At 39.4% G+C, this 21,765-nt stretch overlaps 1 protein-coding gene across 7 annotated transcripts in view; it reads left to right on the top strand.

Annotated features, from left to right (window-relative positions):
* ppfia2 (PTPRF interacting protein alpha 2) overlaps nt 1–21,765 on the top strand; it is a 184,709-nt gene that overhangs the window by 72,028 nt on the left and 90,916 nt on the right. Inside the window, exon 1 of one of the 7 annotated variants that reach the window (XM_085252618.1) lies at nt 5,578–6,057. The exons of the other annotated variants lie outside the window; for them this stretch is intronic. Coding sequence (XP_085108744.1) covers nt 5,977–6,057 — 81 coding nt within the window. The 5' untranslated portion in view covers nt 5,578–5,976. Of the gene's footprint in view, nt 1–5,577; nt 6,058–21,765 lie in introns of those variants that run through there. 7 annotated transcript variants of the gene reach the window in all.

Raw genomic sequence — 21,765 nt, 5'->3', positions numbered from 1 at the left:
CACTCCTATTTATCTCCTTCTGTAACCCCAGAGGAGGAGTACAGGTCTACCTTTGCTTCAGTTGACAGTTGTGCTCTATCGGGAGCACTATGATACAGTAAGTAGTATAATACATGACAACATATCTTGGGCGCCCTAAAGCTTTTTGTCTCTAGTTAGCTTGTTAGGAGTGTGTTTTTGACACTGTGTGCTAGGCATGGTGACAACAGAGTATGCTACTTCTATCATGCTACCATCTCCCCAGTGCAACCCCCTCCCAGTCCCGCAGAGGTTTATCACGGGCTGCATATCAAATGTGCACCTCGACAAGTCATCAAAGCAGAGAACAAGTGCCTCTAGAGCTATGCTTTGTGATTGCTTGAAATGTCAGAACTGTGTCATTAAATTGCATTTCAGTTGCATGCACTTGACCTTTTCGTTTTGCATTTCATAATCCATATCACAGAACTATTAATTGGGACTGTTGATTAGACAGCGCTGTTTTTGCAGGGGTCACCTTGGGCTCTGAGCTTGCAGTGGACATTTTTAGTCATCCTGACAGATTTGCTCTAGGGATAGGACTCCTGGTCAATATTTCAAAATCAAACAGAATAATTTCACAGTTCAGTTTTATGGCAGTGAGTTTGGCACCATGCTGAGATTCATATTTAGCTTAGACGCACTTCTTGAAAAGTACTATGCAAAACTCACACACTGTTCATCTGCTGTAGATAGTATTTAGACCTTTTTACCTTTTTCCTTTGCATTCTGGTTGTCAAGTGTCCTGAAATGTTTTATGATATGCCAAATATTCAGCTAATAGCTCTTTGGGAATCACCTTGCTGGTGCAAAAATACTCTTTATTCCTTTAAAACTGAAAATGAATGAAAATGACTTTTTCAGCATTTTCAGGTCATTGTAACAAAGAGCCTAAAGATATGATTTAAAATGAGTTTTTTTGCAAAATTTTTAAAGGTCAACATTCCTCAGGTCAGGTACAAGGATCAGACTGAAATGAGTGAAAAATCAATCAAAGCTTTATTCGTCACATGCAGGTTGCCCTGCAGTGAAATGGGACCCCCCCCCCCCCCCCCCGACCTTACACATATAGCACAAACATTACATGGGGATACAGGTCGGAGATTGGTAGAGTCAGAGAAAAAAAAACATTGAAATGTACACTACAATGGGAAAAGTACAAGAGGAAAAAAAAAAAGAGACCCCTACTCATGCTATGCTTCCATGGTAGGACAGCATGAGAACAGGAAACAAAAAAACTCCTCTGCACAAAAAAGCACATAAATGTCCACAGCACAACATTGTGAAGACATGACAAGCCACAGGGGTGGCAGCCAATGTCCAAAGAAAAACTTTGAACGACTTCCAGAAAGCCTGGAGGACTATTACTTCAGACTACTTACTACTATACTTTTGCATGTATGTCTATGCAGCACTAAATAATGTGATCAGCTACTGAAATAACTGCTATTAAATAGCAGTTTAAAGTCTCCATATTTGCTTCCTTTATGTATTTTATCATATTCCTTTCTGTCACCTCCTATGCACCTCATGGCAGATTTTGAGTATTTCATGCAACAAGTTCATTTGTTGTGTTCACCACAACACATCACGATACGATTAGGTGCAGTATGATTTGCATTTTTTCTACATATAACAATTTAGTCAAAGCTGCACAAGGCCACCTCTTTTGTTAAAGCTGTCCTTTCTCCTTACAGCATCTTACACAATGAAATTGCAGTTGCCAAATCCTCATTGCCTATGCACAAATTGTCTCTCTTTTCCCCTCCTTTTTTTTGCAGCCGATTTGCAGTTTAAGTGGTTTTGTGACCAAACAAGCTTGTAGTACAATGCTCTAACAAGCTCACAGTATGTGTTGCAGACACACACACATGCAGAAGAAATTAAAATGTGTGATTTACATGCATGTCCTGAGGTTACAAGTGCCCTGCTAGTATAAATTTGTGGCCTCACACTCCCACGATTATTGCTGTGGGTCATATGGACATGTTTTGTGTTCAGCAAGACCTCTCAAAACAGCATCCTACATTCCTACCTAAATGCCCATTATCTGTGCTTGGCAGAAATACACATGCCTCTTATTTCCTAATTTATTATCACTTCTCTTATGTGATATTTCTATCAGAAGGCTGTAGCTGGCCTCACAGATTAGGCCTTTCAAACCAAAAATCAATTTGTTTGAGCTCTTTGATGACATGAGGCTGTGTGTTTTTCTTCTTAAGGGATTTAGATGGAAATGGGGATGCATGCATTAGAGAAGATATACAGGAATGCTTGAAAGCATGCAGGCACTTGACTATAAACCCACATACTCACTCAGGTGTGGATTTAATGAACAGGGTGTTTGTGTCTTTGAGGTTTCCTCTGTGGGGATCCTGTGTAAAAAAAAAAAAAAAAAATGTCGCTCTAAAAATACGTTTTGAATCAGATTTTTTTATCTAAAACCCTATCTTGATAGATTTTTGTAAATTAACTCTAATATTAACAGAACCACCCTTTTGTCTCAAATATAATTTCCCAGGTGCAATGCTTTGGCAGCTTTGGAAATGCTGAAAGACAAAGAACAGTGCTGATCAGAGCTGGAGAAAACACAGAGAGGATTGAGAGGCTCCATCCAATCAGCACTAGGAAGCGCTAAGCCATGCCCACCACACATCTGTACAATGACGTCAGAGTCCAGTGGACTGCAGCACACTGACAGGTCTTTTTATGTGACTAATGTGCAGGAGGGCTTAGTAACCCGTGATGGCAAAGGTGCTGCATGTCCACAATCCTACTATGCAGTAGGAGTTTATAACAGCACTCTTGCACGTCAACATCTTAAATGCCTTCATTGCTGGCTAAAAATTAAGCAACTTCAACTCCTTATTCACACATCAATACAAGCACTTTTTTCTATGCTCTTTCTATGTAAGTTTTTTCTATCTAGCATTCACAGTCATTCACATTCATACTCCATTGGATGCATTGGAGAGCAATTTGGAGTTAGCATCTTTTCCAAGGATATTTGGCATGCAGACTCAAGCAGATGGGGGTTATTGATTTAATTGATTGTTATCGATACAGTAAGCCAAAAAATAAATAAATACATTTACCTGTGTCTTTACTATAATAAGAAGTCAGAAGGTATACTGACACCACACAGCTAATAATGTGTGTCTCTTTTAAAATGTCTCCATCTTGATTATATTCTAAAAGCGTCTAATCTTACGTTATGATTTCAAATGTAAAGTCAAGCTCACAGTGAATATGTGGTATTGTGCTACAGTGCTGAGGGTGAGTTTTGAGAAGCAGTTCAGGGGTGCAGACTCAGCTCAGTCTGCTAAATGAGATCTGCTGCTCCACTGCTGGAAATGCTGTTAACCTGCTATGTCAAGAGCAAATACTTTGATGTCTCCCAGAACCAAATCCCTCTGTCGGGTGTGAGGACACCAGTGAGTTCATCCCACTCAGCTTCACGGAGCTCACCGAACTGTGGAACACACCATGAACTGCTTGGGTATTTCCTGTACTGACTAAACTAGATTTGCTATCTCAATAACAGCTTAACACTATTCTTGTGGATCCAATTATGATAGTCTGAGATACAAAATGTTAACTTGAATGCTGGCATGTAGTTCCATGAAAAGAAATAAAGGAGCCCGGACAGTGAATTGAATTAAACCATTCAATAAAGTGGATTCATCTCATGAAAAGGTCACTTGATGAGAGAAAATTGAATGAAAACTGGATACATGTCACCCCTGGTTGGAAGTTTGTTAGAGCAGAAATGCTTCTCTCTTTTTTTTTTTTTTCATGTGATAAAAGAATGAATGAGTCCTTTTTTCCATAGAAACATTGCATCTGCATTAGCATTTCTAAAGAAAGAGATGGTAAAAGTGTGGAATTGTTTCTGAAACAACCCGATAATTGATAGAGACCTGAGAAAAAAAGGCTAAGAGTCATTGTGTATCTGCTTAAAAATGTAAATGGCAATAATGAGGTGCACTTGTACATTTGTTTAGTTCAGACAATTTAGTGTTTAAAGTGAAATGTATCAACTGAATGCTGAACAGGGGAAAAAAACTAACGAGAACGGCACATTTAAGGCGAAGGTGAAAGACTTCTATGTCTAATCCATCATGTGAATGACACTAATAGCACAGCAGGCTTATAGGAAGACAATACAGTCAAAGAGGGTAAAATGTGTAACTAAAGGATGCCATCAATCCCAAAGTTTCCTGAATGTTTATGCATAAATATGCTTCTTTTTTTTAAGTACAAAGAAATCTCAGTATAGAAGCCTATACTGAGGCCGTTTTGTTGGCACATTGGAGTTAAACGTCACATAAGACAAAAAAACAACCAAATTTTCCATGTTTATAGAAATTTGTTTATCTGCCTCTGAATGATACATGACCAAGGGCCGGTGTTCTGCAGGTTTTAGATGTCCTTGATCCAGCACAGCTGATTTAAATGGCTAAATTACCTCCTCAACATGTCTTGAAGTTCTCCAAAGGCCTGGAAATGAACTAATCATTTGATTCAGGTGTGTTGACCCTGGGTGAGATCTAAAACCTGCACCTCAAGGCATGGAGTTCCTCACCCCTCCTTTAGGTGAAGACTTCTGGCTCAACAGTACATAGTAAAATATCATTTTAAGAAAAGCATTAAAAGCCTAAATTAAATACATAAAGTTTACTGTAAGTAACTGATACTTTCCCAGTTGATAATAATTACTTTTTAGTATTTCTGATGTAAATGGGGTATCCTCTCATAAATATCCAATGGAGTAGTAGTTCAATAAAAACCTACTGTGCATGTTTATTTTGACCATTACTCTGAAATTAATCTTATTATCTAAGAAAAATAATCTAAAAATGACCAGTGCACGAAACATATTTTTGTCTGCTGGTGTCTTTGATACTAAACAACATCGTTGCAACACCCTGCAGACTGAAGTTGTCTTAAACGCTTAAGCCATTATTCACCTGAAACGGCCATCTTTCTCCCACTGAGTGAGCACAGCACGCCATCCAGACAGCATGTTTTAGACAGTGATAGCTTCTCCTGTTGTCACACAGAAAACGATTGCCTCATTTGAGTAATTTAAGCATCCTTCTGCTCCTCCAATCAATACGGAGCTACAGTACACTCCAAAAAAAGGCGTTGACAACCTAGTAAGAGTTTACTCTACTTTTTAGAAATTGCGCAAGTAAACGGTACTACCACAAAGCAAGCATTGAGGGTTTTTTTTCTAAAACAGCTTTTAAAAAAACTGTCATTTAAAAATGTATTCGCTGGAAATATTTATTTACATGTTTTTTTCTTTTAATTTATCTTTTAAATTAGTACAAGAAAACACAATAGTCTACACATTCTTGTCCCATTTTGTTTTATCCGCCTTAAAAAAGGAAAAAAGAAATGAAAATAAGTTGAAATGACTGTAACAAAAGGCCATTTTTACAGTGTACAAACAGAGCGAACGTGTGTCTCTGCTGCCAATTTAGGCACCCGGTATGTTGTTGGCTGAGCCTCGCTGTGATGCTCTGACTGATTATTGTTGAAGCCAGAGGAGGAGGGAGGCAGTAATCCGTGCACAGAGCGACCCATCTGAGCCGCCAGCAGAGCTGCTTGCGGCGGGCGTGGAGAGACTATGGAGCTGCCGGGGTTTACTCTCAGTTCAGATCGCTAAAGGATACAGACTAATATACCGCATGCGAGTGGGGACGTGCAAGAAGACCAGTGAAGAGAACTGACTCGTTTTCACTTTAATTGTCCCGGTTGTCCTTCTCCCCGGAGCGTTACGCGTCGTACCGGAGCGCTCCACCTTCTGATGCCGGGAGCGCAGAGCCGGGTCAGGGGCTGATCCGAGTCCTCGCCTCGGATCGTTTTACAGTCTCTGTGACGCATATGAGCTTAGTTTAATATTTTTTAATTAAAGAATCAGCTGTGGATTGTTTGCCCGTCAAAGGGATTATGATTTTCTCAGACATGAGTACGGGGACCAACTCCCCCAAGGTGCATCCACCGAACGGGACGAGGTTTTACACGTTCCAGGCAAGTTAACTGCTCGTCTTCAGTCCACCTTTTGCTTGTTTTGTTTACTGAAATATCAGCTGCTTGTTTTTGTCTATTTGTGTTGACAGTATTTTTTTTCCTTGTTTTGAGTGCCTTGTGGCTTTTATTATGGTAAATTGTAGACTGATTTTCTGCGGAACAGTGGATGTTGGGTGTTTCCTATCTGCGTGCAGAGCCCCTCAGAATCCCCTCGGTAAACTCAACCCTTTGTTTTCCACGACTTTGTATTGTGTGCTTACATTGCAAAGTGCTGTGTTTTGGATTTGTTTTGGATTTTGAGAGATCTTGGCCAAAATTCTCTATACTCGAATTTACCAAAGAATAATTTGGCAATAACTTGTCTAAGATCTTAAAGGAGAATAGTGCAAAACATCTTCACACTTTCTCTTGATGAATAAATCATCTGACAGTTGGATTGTGTGAAACTGCAATTCAGAGTTCATATAAATCTGTATAATGATTTTTAATGATTCATGAGCCGCCCACGTTTGGTTTGAAGAGAAATAGGGACATATGTGCACAGTGCCCTACATTGATTATTGTGCCCCCCCCCCCCCCCCCCCACACACACACACACACACACACACACACACACACACACACACACACACACACACACACACACATACACCACCACCCCCTGCATAATTCAGCTCTGCACAGAGCCCATGCGTGCATGCAAGGAAGCAGTGTTGGTGGATATTGATCGAGTGCGTGTTACTCCTGTAACCAAGCCAGTACTTTCTGTTTTATTGTGGGTGGAAGGAAGAAGGGAAGTGAGTGAGACTGTATCCTTTTTCATATCAGTCTTTGAGCGCCTGCTGGTTGTCTTTGTAGCATAAAAGGGGAGGAAAAGGTGATGATGATTGGAAATTTTTGCAGCCAGGTGCAGTCAGCATGGTTTCGTAAGTGTGGAAAGTGGTTTGCGGGTTGCGTTTCAAGTGAGAAGAAGTGCTGAGGGGAGCTCAGTTTTGGACGACATATACATTTAGAAATACACCTGCCTCATAAGCTCATCAATCAAATCGCAATCTGGGCTGGCAAGAGACCAGACTGTCTCATCCCTTTGCTCTTGTGTTGCTTTACTCTTGTTGTGAAATTTTAGATCACTTTGTTTTTATGGTAAGCAAGCAGAGCGTCATTATCTCTGCCTCTTAAATCATTTCCTCGGATATCATATGCCCTCTAACTACTGAGCCACTGTGACTTTACCATTTGAAGATTTTCCCCTTCTGTGTTTGTCATAACCTCAGCTTTGCCTTTTCATGTCAAATCATTAGTGAAGAAAGGCTCCCTGGAGGGCTCATACCTGTTGGAAGAAGCTCCTCTGATACTGCAAAATCAAAAGGACCATAGATTACAGATTATAGTCCCAGGAAGTCCCCGTATAAATTAATCGAAGGACACGCCACTATTGGGCTGCTCACAAGTCTTTTTCTTCCACTCTTGGGGTGATATAATGTCACTGCACTGATCCATACCAGTGCTTTCTCAGTACAGTCATTTAAACACTTAAAACATTTCCTGTCAAATTGTTTACCATCTACTAATGATATTCATTTCATCAGATTGCCCTTCCTAGTTTGCAATTATAAATCAGTTGGGGCAAATTAAATTGCAAAGTAGGTGCCTTTTGAAGCTTCAGCCGCTCCATCAGGGTGATGAAGTTATTCAGTTTCTTTAGTATGCACTGCCAGGCACAAAAGCAAGCAGAGGTGGCACATTAACATAAGACATCGGGTAGAATGAAGGAGCATCTTTTCTCACCTGCAGTTTTGTGGTTAACCTTGGCTTATAGCATTCCAGTTGGCCTAGAATTCAAATGTGATGCACTAAAAACAAGATGAAAAGTCTACAGCTATGCTAATTACTTCAGGAGGTTATGTTCAGGCATGGTGGTTCTGTGCGAAACAGTCCACAAACACTGCCAGTCTGATAATTTTAACATGCCTATTTCATGAAAGTCCCCTGCAAAAAGACATTTCTTTTCAGCTTTAAAGTTAAAATTTCAAGAATACAGTACTAACAAAGTTATTTTTGTAGCAGTCTTTTGTACGGATTTGCATGTGACAGCAACGGAGCCCCGCAAGGGACATGGGAGGGAAAAAAAAAAAGATTAACCTTTGCAAGATCCCGAGTTACTTTTCGCAAAAGTTCATCTTCATTTTTTTTTCTCTCCCATGTCCCTTGCGGGGCTCCGTAAACAGCCATCAGTTTTGCTAAGATTTGGTTAAAAACTAATGGCAGTTTTAAAGTGGTACATTTTAAGGGATCATTGTGATCATTCAGTGCAGGGGAACAAGAATCTGCACCATCAACTTCTCGTTGATATTAGAGAAATGAAGAATTTTTTTTTTTTTTTTTGAGACGAGTTTGCATACTTTTTTTTATGTTCTGGGAACTAATTAGATTTTACAGTCCATAAAGATCATTCAGTGTTTCACAACCATAAACATGACTGGATGTGGACCTGTATGCACACCCATATGGAAAAGAAATAGTAAAAACTTATATGATTTACTCATGAAAGTGGCCACTTTCTCATTACTTTCATATATTGTTTTAGTAAGTATCCAAAACATACAAGTTTCATTATATAATTTTTCAAGGGATCTTATATCTGTTTTCACCCTTGTATGCTTTTCATACAAGTTTCACACAAGACAGATACAAACTTACTAAGATTTATATATATCTTTTCCATATGGGGATGCAGGAGGAAAAATGCTTAAGTTAGAAGTTCAAGTTAAATTTCTTATCTGTACGCTGTAACCATTCATTCATTCATTCGCTTCCGCTTATCCTTTTCAGGGTCGCGGGGGGCGCTGGAGCCTATCCCAGCTGTCATAGGGCGAGAGGCAGGGTACATCCTGGACAGGTCGCTGTAACGATTAGATAAAATATCTTGGGTTGAGTTGCATAGATCCTTTCACAATGCTGTCCACCGCTAAAAAGACTTTCTACCAGAAAGCCCTGAAATATGTGTATTCCCCCAAACCACAAAGCCATGATATGGCATTAACATAACTGGTTGCAGTGATGGTCTGGAGCATCATCATTATGTTGTAGGTATCACTCCAATACAGCTATATCAGATTGTGGATTGACCAGCAGGCTGTTATCCTTTGGTTTCAAGTGTGACTAAAATGCATGTTGAGCTTGTGGTGTAAAATAAGCTCTTTTGACGTGCTACTTCTACTGTGCGACAAGGTGACACAGAGGAGTGACGCAACTACCTCTCTCTGCCTTTTGACTGTTTGCTGTGCTGGAGTGTTCATATTTATGGAAACCCTCCCATGAGGGGAAGACTTGCTGGCAGTGCTCCGAACCCTTTGGGCATTATTACTTAGTTTGCTTAGTTCGTGATTCTCTTTCAAGTGGCAGAAATTCTGCAGGAAGTGCTCTTGTAGTGTCATCATGTAACACTTTTAAAGAGTTGTACTACTAAGAGCTGGTTAGACAAACAATACACACAATGGTTCTTGTCCCTGGGCGGTTTCTCTGGAGAGGGGAAAGCACTTGCAGATTTTAAACCTTTGTGAAATAATCTTACAGAGTGTAAAAGTTTAAAGGGAGGGCTAATATTCTCACTTCTACTTACATATTTGTGTTTCCACACTCTACTGGGATCATTTTGCTGGATTCATGGTTAAATCTTTATTTATCTCCTACCTTGGTGCAGCCGATCAGTTCATACAAAAGCTGTTTTAGTTCATCTGTCTTTACACCATATAAGGAAATCCTTTCTTACTGACATCATAAAGATCCAAAAGTAGACAAAAATGGCAATGGCATTTTAAATCCTGAGCTTCGGGCTCACAGGGATCACTCATAGTATTTTAATCTTCTTTACATGAGGATCTACTATTGTAACAGTATACATATGGCAGATAATAATAAAAAAAGAATATTAAGTCTAGATTAAACAATTATAATCTCCTAATATTTCCAATTTTGTGCAAGTGTCACTTTACAGTCAAGTCAAATTTAGCTCAATCCTTCATTATTATTAGTTGATTTGTCTGTGTCCTTGTATTTAATATTTGGTTGTTGCTACTCTACAATACCCCGCCAAACAGTTTGTCAGGGCTGAGCTATCTAATAAATTATACATAATTGTTCCCCGGGATTTGTCCTTGGTTTTCAAATTAGCGTTTCGTGTGATTAGTAGCTACAGCTGGAGTGTCTTTGCTTAAAAGCCTCCCTTTCCCCCACAGTCTAGAGTGCATTGTCTTCCATATGGCCTCTGCAGCTTTACACCTCTAGCAACATTGCAGAAAGAAGCTCCTAGTGTAGGATAAACTATTATAAAATGGATAACAAGAAGGAAGTAACACTGACTTCTTAGTCTAATCAGGGCTTAAGCAAAATTGGCAGTGAAATTTTGAACAGATTGTCAGATATGTTTCACCGACCCCCTTTTTTTTTGTTTGTTTGTTTTTCTAAAATATTCGGTTGCTGTTAAAGAAGAGAGGAAGAAAATGAGCTGCTACTCACTGGTCTCCTTCAAAATAATCCTCTCTTCTGCAGCGAGCTGGCATTTGGGAGGTTTATAGCAGCATGGCCACAGGGGGAATTTGGCTAAAAAGCTTCTGTTTGGGTTTGCCTATAAGCATCTGTCGCCTGTGCTTTGTTTGTAAGCAGAGCCACAGCCTAGGCCAACCTCACTTAATTAAACTGCTAGAGCTGTGCTGCTACTGGTTTCCACTTCCGACTGTCTGACTGAGGGTTCACGTTCAGGGCTTGACAGAAAAGATGCAACGTGGCTGTATACGCTGATTAAAAAGTGCTTCTTCTCATTATGGTGCTTAACGCCAAGGAGGGATGTTTGTACTGATGTCCTGATAAAAATTCTTTTCTCTACTACTAAAGCTGAATGCAGACATGACACAGTGCCTCTTGTTCCATTTCACATCTTCAGATGCGTTAATCAGTGCTAACTAATGTGCATTCTCAAGCGAGCACTCTCTCCAGCCCAAACAGGCTCAAGGAGTACAGAAAGAGCCTCAAGATGGGATGACTCATAGCGAGACACCAGACAGCAGTTTGAGTGACAAGTAAACACTTATTCCTCGTTGCTCAGGATGCCAATGGCTCAACTTCCAGTTTATCTCCTGTGCACGCAATCTACCATAGCACAAACTGAGTGCTGCTGACATGTCCTGTAGTTGCCAGTAAAGAAGTTTGTTTGTGACCTTCATTTATAAAATAATATAAAGAAAAATGTAGTCAGTATAGTGGATAACAAAATGATCATTGCAGTTTTCTTGGCTCTCGGTTGTTCAATTAAATACATTTAATTGAACATTTACATTTTTAGACTGAAAAAAATCTTTTCATGTTTCTAACGTTTATAATTGAATAACATATTTCAGGGTAATATGGGAATGTCAAAACGTAATCTCGGGGATCCCCGTCCGTGCACCGCGATGACAGGTTAAATACAGAACCCCATCCCGTCTTATGACTGCTGCACGTTCACCAGTGCAGATGTGGAGACGCTACACGTCATATGACACCTGGACAGTCCTGCAGGTTGATCCCGAGGGAGAAGCTGAAGCTTTGAGAACTGTGCTTGCCTGATTATCTGGAACATTTCTGCAGCTGTTTCTGTCAGTTTTTGTTTTGAGCTGAATTTTCACCATGTGTGCAGATGTAGTCATACATTAATACACGCAAGACTGCGAAGAAACAGACTCCACCAATGCATGTGAACTACACAGTCTTGTCAGTCAGGCGTACAGCAGACACGCGTACACAAGTACAAATGCGCTCACACAGTAACAACACCCAGCTGTGGAAGCGAGCTTATCATCACAGCTGTCTTACCCAGCACCCTGCCACACACTCCCCCTCCCCTTTCTGTGTGCTCCACCCTCTCTGCGTCGTGTTATTCAGCGTTGATGGATCAACAAAAGGTGGCCGTATGCAAATTAGCACAAAAATGACAAATTAACACACGGCCGACAGACTCAAATCTTGACCTTTCATTTGTTACACTGCACATAGTAACTGCTTACAAATGCCCTCAATATCCTTACCAACACACAATCACAAGCACGCTCCTCCCTTTGGTATCCCATTCCCGCCGCTGGTCTCCCAAGTGATACGTATACGTGTGCATGCGTATGTGTTTGTGTGTTGTAGGCGTTTGCCCTATTTTCTTGGTCTTTTTTTAATCAGCCCTCGTGCATTTAAAATCTGGCCCGGGCAGATGGGGAAGGGAGTTTGACCCACTTTGATGGATTCCAGACCGATTAAAAGGATGAGTATGCTTTCGAAAGCAAGAGGTCCCTGTATACCAGGGTGTGTGCTTGTGTGTGCATACAAGAGACAGGAGAAAAAGATTGTATTCATGTGCCAGTATGCAAATAAACATTCATCCTCCACCTTGTTGTTGACAGTGTAGTTATTCCGGAAATTGTAGTGTCAAGATAAAAAAAACCAAATAGCCAATTTCAGCAATCTTTCTACGGCGAACGTAGAAAGATTGTAGCGGGCAATTTTAGCCTCAGTCTTAACAGAGATGTTATAGCTGCAGGGTTATCTGACAAAAACCCTATGCATAAGATAAATATACAAGCAACGAATCAGTTCTGCGAAATGCACAAACTCTACGGGCTGCGCTGATGCAGAGGGAGGTGTGCCTCACTCCCAGTTACAGCCGAAATTCAATTAGATGTTTTGCAAAGCGCTTATTTAAATAGGGGGAAACAAATCACTAAATGCAGCATTTTCTGCCAAATCACCATGCATATAAGTTGAAGATAATATATGTGCTGTGAATTTTTGAATGTATTTGCATGTTAAGTGATCACTGAGAGCGAAACAATGTCTATTATTTTTATTCTAGTTCCACAGCACCTGTTCTTCCCAGACAGCAAGAACAGTGGAATAACAATGGGCACAAGAGCGAAATTACACAGCAGAAGTGTCCATAGATTTTTGCTAGGTACTAGGGCTTGTTCTGGAAAGTGCTGATTCCAGATGATAAAATCGCTCATTAGCAACAATGAGGTGAAGCGTGATGACCACTGACAGGGAGAGAGATGTCATGGGCTCAGATGCTCTGAGATGGTATATATTTATATTTAAAGGAAAAAGATTATCCAAATGTGAAAATTGAGTTTTATATTTAAATACAAGTATGTATTTAAATATAAATTAAATATATTATTTAATAATAATATTTTTAGCCCAAACTAACTAGTACTGAGACTTTACTTTAGCCAATCTAACAGTTATGCAGAAAAAAACTTGCCTAAAACTTGTCTTCATAAAATATTTTCTTTCCAGTGTAGTAAATTTTTCCAGTGGCATTTAAAAATGAGTAAAACAGAGCAATGTTCGACCTAACACCTGCCATCTGATTTATGGATTTTGCTGACATGGCTGCTTGGGGGAAGCACTAAAGACTAAAATGGGTCTGGGGATTTAAGATTCCTGGGAGAAGGTCTGTGAAAAGGCCATTCTTAAGATACCCAAACTTGCTGTTGTATTCTTACATTTGTGTTATTTTTGGTCACACAAAAATCCTGTATGACAAAATTGTAATATTTTAAAAATAACCAATTATATATTTGTTCATTTGGATTATTACCGTATTTCATAAATGGTATCTGGTAAAAGAAACATGATAACATTTAAACTAGTTTCTAATTTTCTTATTTAAAAAAAAAAAACTACCAACATATTCAAATGGTTGTTTCTTTGTCATGTGCTATATTGATTTGCATAAGATACCCAAAAAAAAGCCTCTTAAAACCTGTTAATTATCTGAGTAATGCTTTAGGAAATGATTTAATGTTTTGTTTTGTCCATGTCCTGAATTTTTTTCCTTTCAATACAAACAATTGGGGAAAGGGATTTTAAAGCAGTGATGAATGGAATGATGGGCTTAATCACTGGTTAGTCCCTTAATGGGATGTTTAGTCTGTAACAAAATGGCCTATGTATAATATTTCCAGTATCATTTATCCTTTAATGCGATGCTGTGATGTCTTTCTCTCTTTATTGCACATCATCCTTTAATCTTCTGCCGTATCGTCGGCTACACGTGTTGAACAGTAAAGCGTATTTGATGCATTACAGAGCTAGTACCTTCACAGACTTTCACACACATGCACGCAGATCCATAATAGATCCCACAGAGATTTTAAAGTGGAGTTGGGAGCACACTCGGGCCAAGCCACTCACTTCACTTCAATAGACTCTAGCATGGCAATAACCTCACTCTTCATTGACGCAATTATGGTGCAACTATTTGCCTAGCTCTGTGCAGCAGTTTGATCTCATTTATCCAGCACTGTGGACTTGAAAGGTGACATTTCCTGTGGGTTTCTTGACAGAATATAAAGCCGTGCGTTTATTTACTAGGCTTGAATCAAAGCAGGACTGATATATACACTTTTTCTATGGAGAAAAAGTGTATATATAAAAAAACTAGGAGAGGAACTACCAGACCCCCGTCATCAACGAGTGCCCAGTGGAGAGAGTGGACAGCTTCAAATACCTCGGAGTTCACATCACGCAGGACCTGTCATGGTCCTGTCACATCAACACCGTGGTGAAAAAGGCCCGACAGCGTCTCTTCTTCCTCAGACGCTTGAGAGACTTCCAACTGCCCTCCAAGGTGCTCAGGAACTTTTACTCGTGCACCATAGAGAGCATCCTGGCGGGAAACATCTTAACCTGGTTCGGGAACAGCACCATGCAGGACAGACGAGCTCTACAGAGGGTTGTGCGGTCAGCTGAGCGCACCATCCGCTCCGAGCTCCCTGACCTGCACTCAATCTACAGCAGGCGGTGCCGGACCAAGGCCAGGAAGATCGTGAAGGACCTCAGCCATCCCAACAACAGACTGTTCTCTCTGCTGAGGTCAGGAAAGCGATTCCGCTCCCTGAAGACCAACACAGAGAGACTGAGGAGGAGCTTCTTCCCGCAGGCGATACGGTCTCTCAATCACACCACCACACAGTACTGACCCACATATATAGTTCTTACACACACACTGGACTTTCTGGACTTTGTTTTTGCACAACACTGGTCACTATATTCTTCATTTCCGGTTAATACTTGTACAGCTGCTGTTATTGTGTATATATTTACTTATATTTAGATTTCTTCATACATTCTTATATAGTTCTATATTGTGTATTGTGTATTTTGTTGTACAGTTATTTTATTTTCAACTTTAATTTATATATTTTATCTTATTCTTCCCAGTTAAATTTACCCTTCATTCTAATTTGTGTTGTACAGTTATTTCATTTTTAACCTTAATTTATATTCTATTCCCACCTAGTTAAATTTACCCTTTTTAATTTTTCATATTTATTTCCTATCTTATTCATAGCCTTTTCCTTTTTTGTTTTCTTTAGGTCACGAGCAGTTGTCCAAGCATTTCACTACATATCGTACTGTGTATGACTGTGTACGTGACAAATAAAATTTGAATTTGAATTTTGAATTTATGGGCCTCCTGCAGATTTTTAAGTGTTAAAGTGAACTTGTTATATTCATTTCCAGCTCCTTATTACTACTCTTGGGCTCTACTAGAGGGATTTGGATTTTAAAAGACGTTGGTTGCTAAAATAAAATATAGCCAAAGACTGTAACAGGATATATATGGCAGAAAACCTGAAAAAATAGTTTTGTCCACTTTAAAGATGGTCCCGGAGGTGGACCAAAGAAATTTTGATTCACTTTTAGTGTAATAAGACAGATAAAGTTTAAATAAATAAATAAATAAGAAATGGAACTTTTAAGTATGTACTGAGTATGTGAAGGGATTAAAATATCTGAATACTTTTTAAGTGGGATTTTTTTATTTTTAAAGGAGTAAGAGAAACACCACTTCACTACATGCTCATTCAGCCATTGATGAATGTGTCATTTCCATCCAAATTGCCTGATATCCAGTAGTTTTTTTTTTTTTCATCCATATTTTAATCCTCCTCTCTTCTTCCCATACGCACTTGCAGCCCCTGTTCCATAATGCACATAAAAACAGGGGCACATCCTTGGCTCGCCCTGGTAAAAGCGACGTCGTCAGCATATTTGTCAGAGCTGTCATCTAACTTGCTCCCTTATCTCCAGGCCAACTCTCCAGCTGTAAGTGGGCAATATATGAGACGTGTATTTGGAGCACTAAGCAAACTGAAGGCATAGGCAGCAATTAAGAGGTCTGTAATTACAGAAAAGGCTGCCACCTGCTTTAGGTTATCATAGTGCTGATGCTTACAGAAAATCTAAGTTTTGTAATTTGTGTGCATCAGCCATGGGCTTCTGTTGCACCCTGAACTTGTACATAATACATTTTTATTTTTAATGATAAAATAATGTTCCTCCACTTACACTGTCGAGTTTGTTTACACAGAGAAAACTGCCTGCTTGAGTAAAGCAGTAAAGTTTGAATAATTTCTTTGCCAATAGCGTTGAATAAAGTACAAGCCCTGTAGTGTTGGTTACTAGCTTTGGTCACAACTAGATTGCCACAATCACCGGTAGTTTGCATGAAAGACACCAACTTGTTTGCAAAAACTAATATCTAGGCCAGTGTTTCTCAGGTGCTGGATCTCCATAGATCAGTACTGGTCAGGTGTATTGTTGTTAGACTAAACAAATGACCCAGTGAAACATAGAAACTCAGTAACTATATTAATTATAAGACATAAAGAAATTACTGAAAACAGTGGAAACAGAGCTCATGAAGTTAAATAGATGGTTTGTATTTAATAAACTATCATTGAATGAAAGTAAAACAAAATTTATGTTATTTGGAGGTAGTAAAAGTAATATTAAAGTAAAATTGAATTTAAATAATGTTGAAATTGAAAGAGTATATTAGACAATTTTTAGGAGTAATTATTGATGATAAAGTTTGTTGGAAGCCCCACATAGAACATGTGAAACGAAAATTATCCAAGTCTATTTCTATTCTTTATAAAACAAGAGATTTTTTGAATAAGAACTGCCTTTATTTATTGTATACTTCCCTTTGTTTGCCTTATATGACCTACTGTGCAGAAATTTGGGGGAACACATACAAAACATATTTGGATTCAATATTTAAATTGCAAAAAAGAGCTATTAGAATAATAAATAAAGTTGGATATAGGGAGTCCACCAACCAGTTTTTTGTAGGATCATCTATGTTAAAATTCATGGACATTATATATTCTAAAACTTTAGAAATGATATATCGTGTGATGAAAAAGAATGTTCCAATTTGTATTTTAAGTATGTTTCAACTAAGAGATGGAAAATATGATTTAAGGGGGTCTTATAAGTTTGGTTCTCACTTTAGGCATTTCAATGTTAAGTATAGATGTGTGTCAGTGTTGGGAGTGAAATTATGGAATGGACTTAATGATGAACTGAAGATGTGTTTTTCTTTGTCATTCTTCAGGAAGATTTTAAAAATTAGTATTATACAAGGTTATAGAAATTTGGTTTGTTAAAAATTTTTTGTGTTGATTTAATTTCTTGATTTATCATTGATTTCTTTTCAAACTGTTATACAACTTATTTATCAATGCTATTTATTTTCTTGGTTAAGGATTTGATTATTTCTATGGGGGTAAGGGATAGGATAAGTATAAGCCATAAGGCTTCAGCCTATTCCTTTTTCGGTTTCTGTTTGAGTACTTTTATGTAAAATTATAATCTGTTGTTGTTGTTGTTGTCGACTGAAATAAATTTCAATTCAAAAAAAATTCAAAAAAAATTATTTTATTCTTGCACTGGCTGTGGCTGTTCTATTCAGCCTTTGCAGTATCTTAGGCTCAATGATCTGTCTTTTCCCTGCATCTCTCCATCAAAATTTATCATCTGTGGAGCTGAAACTGGAATACCCATTCCACAAAGCAGTCCTCCATGCTGTTTAATTTTATTGCTCCATAATGGGAATAGTTGGGAGGTGTCAAGGGTCTTCCTGTATCCAGTCATTAACTCTACATCTCTATCTCTTTGTCTTACAGCCTCCTTTGCTTCACTGTGATTGCAACATACATTTCTGTTTCACTCAGCTACCCGTCACTGTGCAGGTTGGATTAAAGAGCAAAACAAGAGTCCATTTGGAGGCACATGACTTAGCGTTTTCAATTTACTAAGTAATTAATTCACCCCAAGCTTCTCAAAGGCCTGCTGTGTGTTAGACCTCAGAAATAGTCTGTTACTTTCTCACACACTGCGTCTTTGCAGCATTACATCTCCCCTACAGTCATTCACATGAGGCGATACAGTAGGCAGTGGCCTTTGTGAATAATGCAGTGGCAATAAAATCTCTGCTACATTCAATTACACCAGCTTTGACTGTCTTTTCCTGTTCAGTATGTGTGTAGCTTTGTTAGTGTGTTAGTGTGTGCATGCTGATAATGCCATGACCAGGCTGTAAACCCAGCAACATTAATTATGCACTGTTTTGCTTCTCTGTTACGCTGCAAGGGTTTTTGGACTGTTACAAACTGCCGTCTGGCTTTTAACTACACTGCCACAGTTTATAAAGTTATTTGAGGGGTCATATGACATCTTTATGATCTTGCTTTCTTGCTGGTCACATATCAGCTCTGACCTTTTGGCTACGTCAAACACCTTGTTTCCTAGCCAATACAATACGCATCATTGATTATGTCAACTAATCGACTAATAGATCTGGCTTGTGGGTTTTCTGGCACCAAGACTTTGGCAGCGGGTCCATTGGGTCTTGGTGGGGTTGATTGGGCATATTCCTGCACATCCTCATGTGGAGGTTGGAGATATCCAAAGGTGTTGGCCCTATTTCTTGAGTTCCTGGGCTGTTTTGCACAACCAAGCTCTACCAGCATAAGATTGGATTTTAACAAGGTGATCAGTGTCATCTACTTTCCCTGCCAGCAGTTTTAATCTTGTTTTCTTGATTTAGAACAAGTTAGAACCAATCAAAGAAAGTAGAAGTGAATTGTAACAATAAATCTATCTGATCTATTACATACAATCTTTGTTAAGTTTACAAGGTTGGAGAGTGTAATGGTTCTTCTTTCTCACATGTTCTGTTTACATATAACTGTGCAGCCATCAAGCAACATGTAAAAAGCACAGGTATTAGACTCAGAGACACTGCTTCTGTAGCTCATAGGTCTGTGTTCCCTGCTGCTACCACCACCCTCTCATCATGCAAAATCAATACAGCCGCTTGGAGGCTCACATGGGATAAACCGCATCGGTTTATCTGGCAGCAAAACTGTGAACATGCCTTTTTTTCCCCAAAAGGCATGTTCACAGAGTGCTGAGTGTATGTTCCGAGGAAGCCAGCAGAGATCTTAATTGTCTGATTATCTTCACAGCTCTTCTATCTGATGTCTGGTTGTAGAGACATTGTCGCCTGCTGCTGTGTTTTTGTTTAGTTTTTTTGCTTTTCCTGGAATCCAGCTACAGCCACATTTTTGGAGTCACTTCTTTTCTAAAAAGATCATTTGTGTCAAGAGCCCTGCAGGTGAGCTGGGAGCATATTGCCATTTGGGATTTTTAATGAAAGTGTATAATGTTGCAGCTGGCAATAATTTCCCAATCGAATTTCCCAGAGGAACCCACCCGAGGGATTAATAAAGTTCTATCTTATCTTATCTTATCTTATAAGGCTGAGGACCTGCAGACAAAACATGGGGGAACTCCTGAGCGAGTTTACCAGGGGCTTAGCAATTAACACAGAAAGTTAGGGCAGATTGGATTAGCTACCTTGTTTTTGGTATGGAGGAATCAAATTATTTTGGAGGGTTTTAGAAAGTGAACTCTTCTCCGTTCCAGCATCGTTTCATATTATAATTACAAAAACATGTTGTGTTCAGTTGCTCAATCATTACAGCATGCCTTCCAGCTCTATATATGCATTTTAATGTGTATGGTCTGTCACTGTTTGGAGATTTCCACATGTTTTGAACAACCAGTTCCTGCTTCCAGCTGTAAATGATATGATAATCAGTCTGTGTTTATTGGAAGATTTTTCAATTTCCTTGAAATTGAAATACTGGCTACGTTTTGAGTTGGGTAATCATTGACAGTTTAACATCATATTTCAGTTTGGGAAATGTATATTCCTGTATCAGCACCCAACTTACGTCTCTTTAAGAGCGGTAACGATTATGAAACTAAAACAGAGTCTTGATCTTATACCTGCCTGCTTCTGGCCTACCTGTTGCGACCAGTCTTGAGCTCTAAATACCGCACTGTGCAAAAGTCTTGAGCCACCCAATCATTTCTTTATAGTTTGTTAGAAAAAATGGCGCAAAAAAGCTTGAAAGCCAATGACTGAAATAATTAAATGCAGCCCTAAACCATGATAGAGTCTCCATCATTGCTCCATAAGACCTGTTGCTGCTGATTTTCAGTAAAGTTTTTGGGCAACTTGCCAAACCTCAGTCTTTTCTTTTGGTTTTGGTTCCTTAAAAATGGCTTCTTCACACCTTTCCACTGAGGCCATTTCTGAGGAGGATGGCTCAACTGAAGAACAGAACATGCTAATCTGGTAAAAGCTGTCACAGTTTGACAATCAGGTAAAGAACAAACTAGAAATGCTTCAGAAAAATTGAGTAGCTTTTACTTATTCACAACCCACTCGTGATCAGGCATTTTCCCCCCTTTTCATCTCCCCTATATCAAATACCGGTATGAAGTGGTCTGTGGATTTGGAGATGAGCATAACCCTAACTTTAATGAACTGACAACCACAGAGACCGAGGCGTAAATGCCTCTGGTTATATCCATTCAAAAGCATCTCTACATTCAGTGCTGATTGGATTCTCCAGGCTTCGGCTATTTTCCTCTTGCAGTTTAGTTTAAGAGTTGCTGTTAAATGTTTCACAGGCTATGGTCTCTGTCTGGAGCTTGTTTGCTCTTGCACCAAAGGTGAAGTGTGTAGTCTAGTGCCTCTTGTGTTAAAAGCTGCGACATTGCTGTATTCAAAATAAACCACGGTTCATTACTGAAGACATTTTCCATGTAAGCAAAGAGGGAGGAGAAACTCTCCAGAGGTTAAATTAAGGATCTATATTTTTAATTTGTCATAGGCTTTTCGGCTTACATTTATGATTAAACTTTGTGACCTATGAAATCATTATAGGTCAAGGAGCAGTGATTGCTTCCCCCCCAAAAAATGCCTCAGACTGATAATTGCAAATTCCAGTGAAATTAAACTATGCCTTATCTTTCTGGAGGGTACTTTAATAAATGGTGGGAGCACTTGGACCCCAGCTTCAAGAGCCTCTTCACACAGTTGCCTTCCGTCTTCGTCTCCGTACGAAAAAGCCTGATACCGACACAAAGCAAGCCACTGACTGATGCTGGCTCTGTGATCTGTGCTAATGTAAGCTGACAGGTATCCTGGCATTGCGTGGCTCTGACCAGGCCCTGTGGCCATGCAGGCCATTCCCACTTACACTGAAGGAGGGAGCACCACCTGCTACACGACGATCGCTTTAACGTGCAACAGAGGCACCGTGCACCCTTGAAAGACTTCAGCATCCACCCTTGGTTGCCGTGGAGACAGTCGCTGCTACTCAGCTCAAACTGGTGGATTGGCTTTGCCACACCCATGGGTGTCTGGAGCGAAAGAGGAGGAAAGAGTTTAGATGAACTGTGCAAAGGAGCAGCTCCCTAAAACCACCATTCAACACATTAAATATTCAGTTACTATTATATTCATCTTAACCA

The sequence above is a fragment of the Mchenga conophoros genome, linkage group LG17, assembly GCF_057382185.1.
Source record: "Mchenga conophoros isolate Kocher_MC1m ecotype Shallow Benthic linkage group LG17, M_conophoros_male_GT1.1, whole genome shotgun sequence".
NCBI lineage: Eukaryota > Metazoa > Chordata > Actinopteri > Cichliformes > Cichlidae > Mchenga > Mchenga conophoros.
The sequence above is the reverse complement of the archived record's forward strand: the minus strand, read 5'-3'. Positions and strand labels throughout refer to the sequence as shown.